The sequence below is a fragment of the Nematolebias whitei genome, chromosome 7 (genome assembly GCF_014905685.2).
Source record: "Nematolebias whitei isolate Nwh7 chromosome 7, NemWhi1, whole genome shotgun sequence".
NCBI lineage: Eukaryota > Metazoa > Chordata > Actinopteri > Cyprinodontiformes > Rivulidae > Nematolebias > Nematolebias whitei.
The window spans coordinates 34,001,131-34,012,366 of NC_056504.1; the positions used below are offsets into that span (position 1 = coordinate 34,001,131).

General features: G+C 40.8%; 1 protein-coding gene across 1 annotated transcript in view; it reads right to left on the reverse strand.

Annotated features, from left to right (window-relative positions):
- The window catches only part of kif5ab (kinesin family member 5A, b), a 104,554-nt gene extending 95,825 nt beyond the window's left edge, over nucleotides 1–8,729 (reverse strand). The window contains exon 1 of the mRNA XM_037679817.1: nucleotides 8,601–8,729. Coding sequence (XP_037535745.1) covers nucleotides 8,601–8,729 — 129 coding nt within the window. The remainder of the gene's footprint in view (nucleotides 1–8,600) is intronic.
- Nucleotides 8,730–11,236: the final 2,507 nt, after the last annotated feature.

Here is an 11,236-nt window from a genome sequence, read left to right on the forward strand (position 1 = left end):
GATGGATGGATGGATGGATGGATGGATGGATGGATGGATGGATGGATAATCATTGGGTTTATATCTAAAACTAATTAAATTTTGAAGTCAGCTCCATTCAAGATGGCCGTGACCACAAAACAATCTTAACCAACACAAAAGTTGGTCTAGCTCAATCAGTTTTACAGATAATGAGCAAAGATTTGATGGGTTAGCATCTGAGACTGACCCTTCATTCATAAACTAAGTGCTAAAAGATTGTACAAAATCTGTGTTAAAACTGTGCCAATACTTTTTAGAATCAACTCTGTCTATTGGCAAAATATTTCAAGAAAAAAATAACAAATTTCAATGAAACTTTCAGAAAGTAATCACTGGATTGACATCTATAAATGATTAAATTTAGGAGTAAACCCAATTCAAGATGTCCACAGCAGACTAAATTCAGAAAACACAACGACTGTAATCCAGGCCGTTTTACACATGTTAAGCCAAAGCTCTGCCTGGTAGTAGCTGAGACTGATTCTCATCTTATTGGTGCTGACTGCATGACACCTGTATTTAAAACCTTGTTGATGTCCACCATATTTGCCTGTTAGCAAAAAATAAATAAAAAGAAAAAAATCTAAACTGGATGGATAATGAACTTTCAAAAAGTAATAATCAGTTATGCTTTCACAACTGATTACCTTTTTGAGTGAACACAGTTAAAGATGGGCACCATAGCTAACTGATCTTAGCCAAACAAAATGGTTTCAACTTCACAACACAAGCGCTAACAAATCAGCTTAATGTTATTTTTAATATTTCAATAAAACAGCTAAATTTCTAAAGTCTTAGTCTAAAGTTGTTGGAGTCAGTCTCCCCACCATCACAGACATCTACACCTCCAGATGCTTGAAGAGGGCCACCTGCATCATGAAGGACCCCACTCACCCAGCACACACACTTTTTGCCCCGCTCTCCTCAGGAAGGAGGTTGAGGAGCATTAAGTGTAGAACCACTAGACTGAGGAACAACTTATACCCTGAGGCTGTTAGACTCATGAATCTCTAACCAGAAAAATCACATCATGTTGCTGATTTGTTTCATGTTGCCGTGTTCATTTGTACTCAACTGCTCACACAGACTCATGTTTGTGCTGCTGTTCCTGACAGACCGGAGTCAGTGCGTGCGGCTGGGGAGAGCTGTCTCGGACACTCGGACTGTAAGCACAGGATCTCCACAGGGCTGTGTGCTTTCCCCCCTGCTTTTCTCCCTGTACACCAACTGCTGCACCTCCAGCCATGACTCTGTGAAACTTATTAAGTTTGCAGATGACACCACCCTCATCGGGCTCATCTCGGACAGTGATGAGTCTGCATACAGGAGGGAGGTGGACCGGCTGGTGACCTGGTGCAGCAGCAACAACCTGGAACTCAATGCCCAGAAGACAGTGGAGATGATTGTGGACTTCAGGAAAGCCACAGCCCCTCTGCCCCCCCTCACCTGTAAGGATACCCCTATCACCACTGCAAATTCTTATCGGTTCCTCGGCACCACCATCACCCAGGACCTCAAGTGGGAGCCAACCATCAGCTCCCTCATCAAGAAGGCCCAGCAGAGACTGTACTTCCTGCGACAGCTGAAGAAGGCCAAGCTGCCGGCCAAGCTGATGGTGCAGTTCTACACGGCCATCATCGAGTCCATCCTCAGCTCCTCCATCACCGTGTGGTACGCCGGGGCCACTGCCAGGGACAGACTGAGACTGCAGCGCGTTGTGTGCTCAGCTGAGAAGGTGATCGGCTGCAGCCTTCCATCCCTCCACGACCTGTACGTCTCCAGGACTGTGAGGCGAGCAGGTCGGATCACAGCTGACCCTGCTCACCCTGCACACGGACTGTTTGAACCACTCCCCTCAGGCAGGAGGCTTCGGTCCATTCGGACCAGAACCTCCCGCCATAAGAACAGTTTCTTCCCCTCTGCTGTTGGACTCCTGAACACTCATAATGCTACCTCATAATGTCTGCTTTGGTCACATTACATCTGTATTATAACTGAATACTCCATCTGTACTGTTCTCTAAGCTTTTTTATTGTTTTCTATTGTATGGGTGTACATATGGTTATGTTATGGTTTTAATTTTACTTTATTTGTGGGTGTACACAGGCTTATGTCTTATGTAATGTTCTCATTTTTACTTAATTTTTACTTTATTTTTACTTTATTTTACTTTACTACTATTCGCACCTTATGTCGAAGCAAATTCCTAGTTTGTGAACCTCATTCATTGACATGGCGATAATAAACTGATTCTGATTCTGATTCTGATTCTGTTCGGCATAATGTTTTTGTACTACTAGTCCTTAGTGTATTTTTAGTTAACGTTTTTCTTGGTTCATATCTTAGATCTTATTACTGTTTTTCTTTGACATTTTATACTTTTGTTGGATGTAAATGGGACCTTGTGTACACGATTTTGTTCCACCAAATGTACCACATGTGATGTGAATGACAAATAAAGAACCTTGAATCCTAAAACTGCCATGAAAGGCAGTGAAAAGCTATGCATTTAATTTTCCATCCCATTACATGCTTATCTCCTGCTTTAACACACCCAAAACAGCATTTTACTCAGAAAATTCTGTAAAAGGTCTAAAAAAAAAAACACCACCATCCTGTTCTAACAGCAAAGCTGAGGGCAAAAGCCTTCAACCTTACACAGGATGGTTAATCCTCTTTTCATCTTCAACATATGTGTGATTCCCAGCTGTAAGCACAGTGAACCCTGCAGCTGCATGGGAAGTTCTTTGAGCTGGTGCTGGACAAGATCAAGATAATCCATAAACAGCGTGCACAGAATGGCAGATTCAATCTTTTTTTATTGTGCACATTTCAAATGAGTTCACAAACATGGGTGGGAGGAGCCTGTATCATGGTCAACATAAACAAAAACAAAACAAGCTGTTTACGAGGAGAAGTCGATGAGGTCAGGACGATCACTTTTTATAGTCTTTTTTATATCCGGGACTCTAAAAACGTAATGCAGAGTTTTATAGATGAATATAGAATGACCCGGACTTCTACAGATAGACTGACCTGCTGTTTGAAGAGCACTGCATTTTAAAAACACTGCTTGTTCGCTTAAAATACTCACTTGACAAAGAGAGATATGATCATCTGGATTAAAAAAATCTGTTATACTTCTCAGCTCACTCTTGAACTCAGCCATGGAGTTGACGCTATAATTAATCACAAAGGTTTTCAACAGCAGCAAAACCAAAGTGCATTTTGTTTTCCCATTTTGGACCAGGGCCAATGAAAATGGTTCTGTTTATTCTTTGGAGCACTGGAGTAGCTCTAAAGACTTCTTCATCTTAAGTGTAATATGCACAGAAAATATGGCAAGAGAAGCGGAGGTAAAAAAAAAATGAAGCTATGCAGACTCATAAGTTATTTTCTATTTGTTACACTGCTGCTAATATGATGCATATAATGAGCTTACCCTGCAGGCAGCTCATATGGAAACACGTAATATGTAAACGTCATAACAAAAAGAAAGGAAAACTCATGTCTTGATGTCACCTAGGCCATGTGATCATTAATTTATTTATAGAACTGAGAGCGTGATTCACTGTGGCGGTCGTTCATGCCTGCCACCAGATTAGGAGAGACAATCTGGACCTTGTGACACTGCATTACTGCAGACAGTGAAATACTAGAGACGGTCGCTCCGCTGTGGAGCGAGCATTAAGGTCGTGCCTTGGAGCGGTACAGGCTGAGAAATTATTACTGGCACACGTGCCACTGAGCCCTGTGGGGCTCCACAGGTGCTTATGCATGTCATGATGGAAAACCCCTGAGAAAGAAAAAGTAAAATAAACATTAATATATTCTCACAAACAGAAGAGTAGCAAATTATGATGCTGTCAGTTTCTGAAAGTGCCCCAGGGAACAGCAGAGAAATCTGACTGTCACGGTGTGTTGTGTGCAGCTTCATCAGTCCACAGAACAGAAGAGGTGCTGCTAGATCCTTTAATGAGGAAGTTGAATTGTTGCTGCACAGAAGATGCTTCTGCTTCAGCACTGAACCCATAAAAATGAAGATCCTTCGTCGTCAACGTTTATCTGTCCAGCACCAAACAGCAGATGGACGCAGCTGGCCATTATGAGCAGCTCTTGGAAACAATTAGTGCAGAGGAGTTGGTGGACGTCCAACGCTGGATGTTCATCAGATGTTTAGACTCTGATCTCACACTGAATACGAATGTAAAACAGACAAATCCCAAAGCAGATCTCAGTTGCAATCTGAGCAACGGTATGCTTGCTAGAATAAAGGTTTGCAGATTAACATATTAATTTACATAAATAATCCTCTGACGGTTGCTGCAAAGCAAATAGGATCCAAGCAGTTTTTTGCTTCTTCCTTTTCTTAATCCTCTTGCTTTTTCTTTTCTCAAAAGTCTTTGCAGTAGAAATCAAACAGCAAGGAAAAATCAAACTTTATGACATCCTCTACACCTGCTTCTCAAGCTGAGAGGATTAATTTGCTCTTATCAGTTTGCAGTTCAGTTTCTTATTTTATCAGCAGTGAGTCCATCTCTCTCCCAGACACTCACCAGCTCCTACAACTGGATCCTAAGGCCTTTCTCAGGGTCTCCTCCCAGAGGAAAAAGCCCAGGAAAACCCCAGAGGGAGACATCCAGCCCAAACCCCGTCATCGCTCCTTTCAATGAGAGCAGCTGCTCAACTACAAAAGACCCCCAAATGACGAGCTCCTCTCCTTATCACTTAATAAGAGCCCAACACTTATTCAAGCATTTAAGGATCTACATTGCCATTTGCATCGCATGTGGTACATGAGGTGGAACGCAATTGTGTACACAGGGTCCCAGTTACATCCAACAATAGCCAAAATGTAAAGTGCCAAAAAAAAAAACCCTGTAAACAAGGATCTAAGATATTAACTAAGATATACGCTAAACAAATACCCAGTGGTACGCTAAAAGATCTAAGATATATGCCCGTTTCTAATAGTGCAAAAACAATACATCGAACATCAGCAGCACGATTCTTATAGGTTCTGTTCGGTTATAGTTCACACATTTAATGTGAGTGGATCAGGCTCGGAGCTGACCCGAGTACTAACATAAACTAGGATTTATTCAAAGCATGCATCAAAAATACAGAAACAAGGTGCCAAAAGTGAAAAAGAAATAAATGTACAGCAGCATGGTCATATTGGCAGAGTGGCTCTGATGACAGTGAGGTTATCTTAGCAACATGGTCTCGTTAGCAGCATGGTACGGCTAGCGGTGTAGTTTGGTTAGCGGTGTGGTCTTGTTAGCAGCATAAGCAGGTCTTGTTTGCAGGTGCCTTCAGCAGCATGATGGTAATAATGACCACAGCAGCTGCCTCCCAAACTGCCCTCCAGAACCAGGTCCAGCAGACAGAGAACACAAGGTTCCCCCGTGGAACCAAGCGGGTCTGCAGAGTTCGGTCCGTGCAGTCAGACTGAGATTTTGTTAGCAGCGTTAGCAGGTCCCTTCAGCAGCATGATGGCAATAACAACCGCAACAGCTGCCTCCAAGCCAGCCCTCCAGAACTGGGTCTGGCAGACGGAGAACAACCAAGGTTTCCCCGCAGAACCGAACGGGTCCGTAGAGTTCAGTCTGTGCAGGCAGATGGAGGATCATGGAGACGGCCACCATGACAGGCCTGAGCCCGAAGCTGGAAGGACTGAACCATGATGGCACGATGGCAAGGCAGCGACACAGAAAACGCCACAAGTGTGTTGCGGTCATACCTGTACTGTGGATGTGCACTGTAGGTGCCAAAAAATAAAACCCAGAAACAACAGGAACAAAAAAAAGATTGAGTTCACCGGGAGCCTGTGAAGCTGCAACTCGGCTGAGCGTGGCCATCTTGGCTAAGATGATAAGAGGCTTATTATTAATATTATTATTTCCAGATGTAACAGTTTGCGTGTCCGTTTTGTGCTGTAACTTTCACAGCAAATCTAAATGTTTTATTTTGTTTTTAAGATTCACATAATGTGCAAGTCTACGTTTAGATGATTAAAATTGAATTTGTAGGGGGTGGGGTTTATACAGATTTTCTGCTGATTTCTCACAGACACTCTTCACCACTTGCGTTAGACTCCAAGGATCTGCTCAGGTCACAACATTTCATTTTCTGTAACCATCAGTCTCTTCAGGTCTTCTCCTCCAAGTCGACCTGTCAGCCAGCAAGTCAAACCACTGTCTGAGTTCAGGAAGGAGTCTTCCTGGAGCAGACAAATGTAGGCCATCAGCACTGTCCAGGCTTGATATTTTTTTCTTTGTGTCCTCACAATGTCAGCAATAACTCACTCCTGTGGGTTCTCGGAGCCTGTCTACGTGCCTTATAATTCAAACTCTTATCAAATCTGGCATTTCAAATCTCAGGAGACTTATTCTTTCCCAATGTCCCGGTATTCAAAAAACACAATTGAAGGAAAATAAAAAACCTTGAGCACATTTACGGAACTAAAGCCTTTTATGACGCGTGCCTCTGAAGAAGCTAAATTCACAAAGATGTAAAGAGCATTCAGGCTTTTATGATAGTCTGAACAGAGAAGACGTTATAAAGGATGAAGTGACTCGAGATGCAGTGAAACTGTCTGCTTGAGCTGCCAAAAGTTTTATTTATATTTTTACCTCCAGCTGATGTAACCTTCTAAAAGAGAACAGTTTATCTTCAGCAGAAGTTCACAGTAATAGTTCTTCATTGTAAAATCAACTGTTTCAAACTTGTAGCATAAAGCTCACAGCTTCTCAGTTTGACATAAAAAATTAATCAGTCTATAAGTTAGATGTCAGCAGCATATCTCAAAAAACATGGGACATTGTATTTGTAATTAAATGCTTTGAAAAACGTTTTCATTTGTTGAGCTGTGTGGACTGCAGACAGTTCAGAAGCTCTTCTTCTATGAAGCGTGTTTTATTATTGTCTTGCTGAAATATGCAAGACCTTCCCTGAAAAGTCATTGTTCTTCTAAAACCTGTGTATGGCTCTTCTGTATTGATGTGTCTTCACAGATGTGTGAGCTGTCCCTACCATAGGCAATAATGCAACCCTATACCATCAGCAAGGCAGTTTTTTTTTTTCTCTTTCTGTTGTTGTCTGTTAATCGAATTTGTTGAAAATGCTCCGTCGGCTGTTTCTTGTTCGTAACACTTATTATTACAACCTTTTGTTGCTGCTCTATCGTTTTAAAGATGTGTTCAAAATTAGTTTAATATTTTTGTATTTTCAAAATTATTGACCACAGTGTCAGTTTACACGTTTGCTATATCCAATCTTCTATTGTCAATAAAACGTGTGTTTAAGAGATTTGAAAATTGTTGTACTCTGTTTTTATTCTTCACAACATCTCAATTTTTGGGGAGTGGAAATTAGAGGTGTCTTTTTATTTTATTTATTTATTTATTTATTTATTTCCAAACTTCTGCTGTCCTCTGAGATGCCCAGAACACATATGAATACAGATGTCATGGTTTATGCAAAAATGAATAATGCCAAGTTGTTACCCAGAACTATCATCCTCAAAAATCCTTTAAATACAGTTATAATTCACATAACAGTGATAATTCAGTCTGCTGGAAACACCCTGCCGCTACAACCACGATCAGTCAAGCATGAAAACCTTCCTCATACTGCGATGCATTTCAGTGTGTGAGAGAGAGACAGAGAGAGTGAGAGAAAGAGAGAAAATAGAGTAAGCTGATAAGGATTTTCTGCTGCCCCAATCATCACTAGAAGTCAGCCCTTGGGCCAAAATAACGTGCATGATTTCTAAAATGTTCTGGTTATGTGTGCACATAATAACACTCTGCTATATGCATGCATGCATGCCTTTCTGCAAACACAAATTCATATAAATGTGGCAAGATTTGCATTTAGACTGCAGTAATCTTCTCAGAACCAGTTAATTTGGCTGAAATGTCACTGGTGTGGAATCCCAATTGCACTGTTAGCCTCAGCCTCAGGTGCACGTCCATCAGACGAATAAACATCCTATAGCTTGGCTTCATTTCCAGTACAGCTCACAAGCGCTGCTGCTTATCATCAGCTTTTATTCAGATTGTGTTGAAACAAAGCCAGAAGCCATTTACTGCTCAGGAGCAACCCACAGAGCATAATTAAGAGTCTAGTTAGATCTGCATCACCTGCTAATTCACCAGTACATTAAAGCATTAAGGGAATCAATTATCCTGCAGGTATCTCACCAACACCCAGAGGATCGATATGAAGGACGAGCAAATAATGAACCATACGATCAGAGAGGTGGGGTCCAGACAGATTTCACTGATGATAAAGGTTTTTTTTTTTAATCTTCTTTTAATAATATTCATGCAGCTTTAATGTAAAACTCCAAAACCATTAAGCTCATAAATTTTACTCATTCAAATATGACTTTGAATGACTATTTTTATCCAATTTTGGATTTGCAGATGAAACGTGGAGCTGCAGCAGAACCAGCTGACTGTTGCTTCCTGATCAAACTGATAGTATCGATGGAGTTTGATCCAGTTTCTGATGAGACAGCAGTGTAAAGCATCTCCTGAGAGAAAGGAAAGAAATCACCGGAAACAACTTACCCCGAAGATGACAGTGTCTTCTCCCTGGAATATTGGGATAAACTTATCTCCGCGGATGATTTCCGACTGGTTCAGTGGGCGGAAGCGGCACAACACCTTGATGTTGCATTCAGCGTTCATGTCAGACATCGTGGAGGGGATAAAAAGTGATGCGCGTCCACAAATGGGAAGAAATACAATCCAGCCGCTTCACTTGAGCACGCAAAGAGCCGGCTACGATTCCCACATGCAAAGCGACACCGGCGGGCGAAGCATTTGAATGAATGGACTTTGAGCTTCAAGATCCAGAAACCATCAAATAAATATGAAACAAATGCAAAATAAGTAGAGGGCTTCTCTGTTAGGAATGTCCTCAAACCGAAGCGTGCACATAAGGAGAGGTGTAACCGAGGAGTCCGAAGGGGTCCGGTGTGTCTGAATGGTTGCGGGTTTCTCCGAGGCATGCCTTGCATCACTGCCCTCTGAATGGAGGCGGGGCGTGCGGGAGACGCGCCTCACATCCTCTCTCATCAGCATCACGGAGCCATCAGCACACACCGAGAGGAGCTCCCACTCTGCCCGTTGTTTAGCTCCAGTAATGGCCTCTATAATAAAATGTGCTTGAAACCGTGCATCGATTTTTTTTTTTTTTTTTGCATCCAAGTTTAGCTTCACTCTTGTCTAATGTTAACGCTTGAGTGGAATTTAATCAACTCCATCTTGGATTAAATATCTTGGCTCTCAGGCTGCAGGTTTACTTGTGGTCCCTATAGAGTTTATAAAAGTAGAATGGGAGGCTTTCAGTTATAAGGCTTCTCTCTTGTGGAACCTTCCAGTTTCTGTCCACGAGGCTGACGCTTTGTCTACTTTTAAAATTAGGCATAAGGCTGTCTTTTTTGATAAAGAGCCAGTTTGGGTTTCCTGAGTTATCCCTTAGTTGTGCTCCTGTAAGCTTAGACTCTGGCAGGAGAAACTGCACATTTCTGCACTCCGCTGCTGTCTTTACTTCAGAATCAGAATGCTTTTATCATCCTTGCACAGTGAAGTACAATGAACTTTGCATACAGCCATCATAAAGATGGACAGAAGTGTAGAAGGCTGCAGCTTCTGAGATGAGATGCCCCTGTTTGCTCTACTCTCCATGACTGTGCATGCAGTTTTGCTGCAGATAAATCTGTTAGTTTTCCTAAGTTTTTTCTACCCACAGAAACTGCTCCATGGCCACTTGATGTTTGTCCATACATCTTTTTCCTGTCCTCTTAACTCCCATCCATTGGAGCCAGGTGACCACCCATCCTGAAGGTTTCTTCCTGTTAAACAGAAATCTGAATTTTTCCATGGTCGCCTGCTGCTCAGAATGAGAAATTGCAAACAAGTGAAGATCTGCTAAGTTTACTAATTAGCATAATGCATGTGAATTTATGAATTTCAGACAAATTATGATTGGATTTTAGTCATATTTATGATTTGGACTTGTTTTTTTTCTTCTTTTGTATAGTGTCTTGAGATTACTTTTGTTGTGAATTAGTGCTACAAAAAAATTAACTAAAAGCTGAAATTGTTCTCATATAACAAGTATTAAAAGTCTGGTTTGATCATTTTTGGGATATATTAGTTATTGAGGACAGATCTCTCTTTTTCTGACTGCACTTGTCTGGCTGTTATGACCATATGTTTTGCAAAACAGTGTAAGTCAAATAGTTTAGATGTTTTTTTCCTGCAAATCCTTTAGAGAAACAGTTTACTAATGAACTGCATTGCGATACCTGCAGCACAGTTTGTAGGATTAATATAGCAGACATCAATATATTTAGTGTATTTGGGTCAATAAGTTTATTAAATTTATTATCTGATTTTTTTTGTCAGACTTCCTCCATTTTTTTTAAATACAACTTATCAAAGTTGGTGACACAGTCTAGGAAAAAATAGAAAACAATTCTGGAATTTTCTGGAATTATTCTGAAAATTGCACAAAACAAATCCAACTTTTTCAAACAAACTTGTAAAGAGAACTGTAAAACAAGTTGTTGTTGTTTTTTTAACACAACTAGTTATATGTAACAAAAGGTAATGTAAAATGAAGTTGCTCTAAAATGAATGAAAACATGCACTTAATTAACTAACACAAAGATCAGTAAACAGATTAGAACAACCTTTGTTGTCACAATTGTTTTAATTTAAAGCGAACAAACTTAAAGACATTTCTAAAAGTTTTGGGCAAAATATATCAATAAGTATGCTTTCCTTTGACACATTAAACGCTTGAACATTTTGCGTGTGGAGGTAATAAAATTATAGATATCTTCCTCTCAGCCATTTATTTTGGAATACCTAACAACTAACTTAAATTATAGAGAGTAAAAACAACACAAAGTGAATCATCTTCTTCTAGTTGTCCATCTTTGGTTCTTTGATTCACTCGTACGTTTGGCGCCCTCATGTGACTTCTCAGTCAAAATTCATCATCATTACATTTACAGTATAGTATTCATTCAAACTTTATTTATACAGGTAATTATGAACTATGGTGAATCGGTGGTCTTGCAATCCTGAGGTTGCAGGTTCGAGCCCAGCCTGCGTCAGGAAGGGCATCCGGCGTAAAACAAATACCACGCCAAGTTGCGAGTTATGTCGCTGTTGTCGCAACAGTAGAAGAG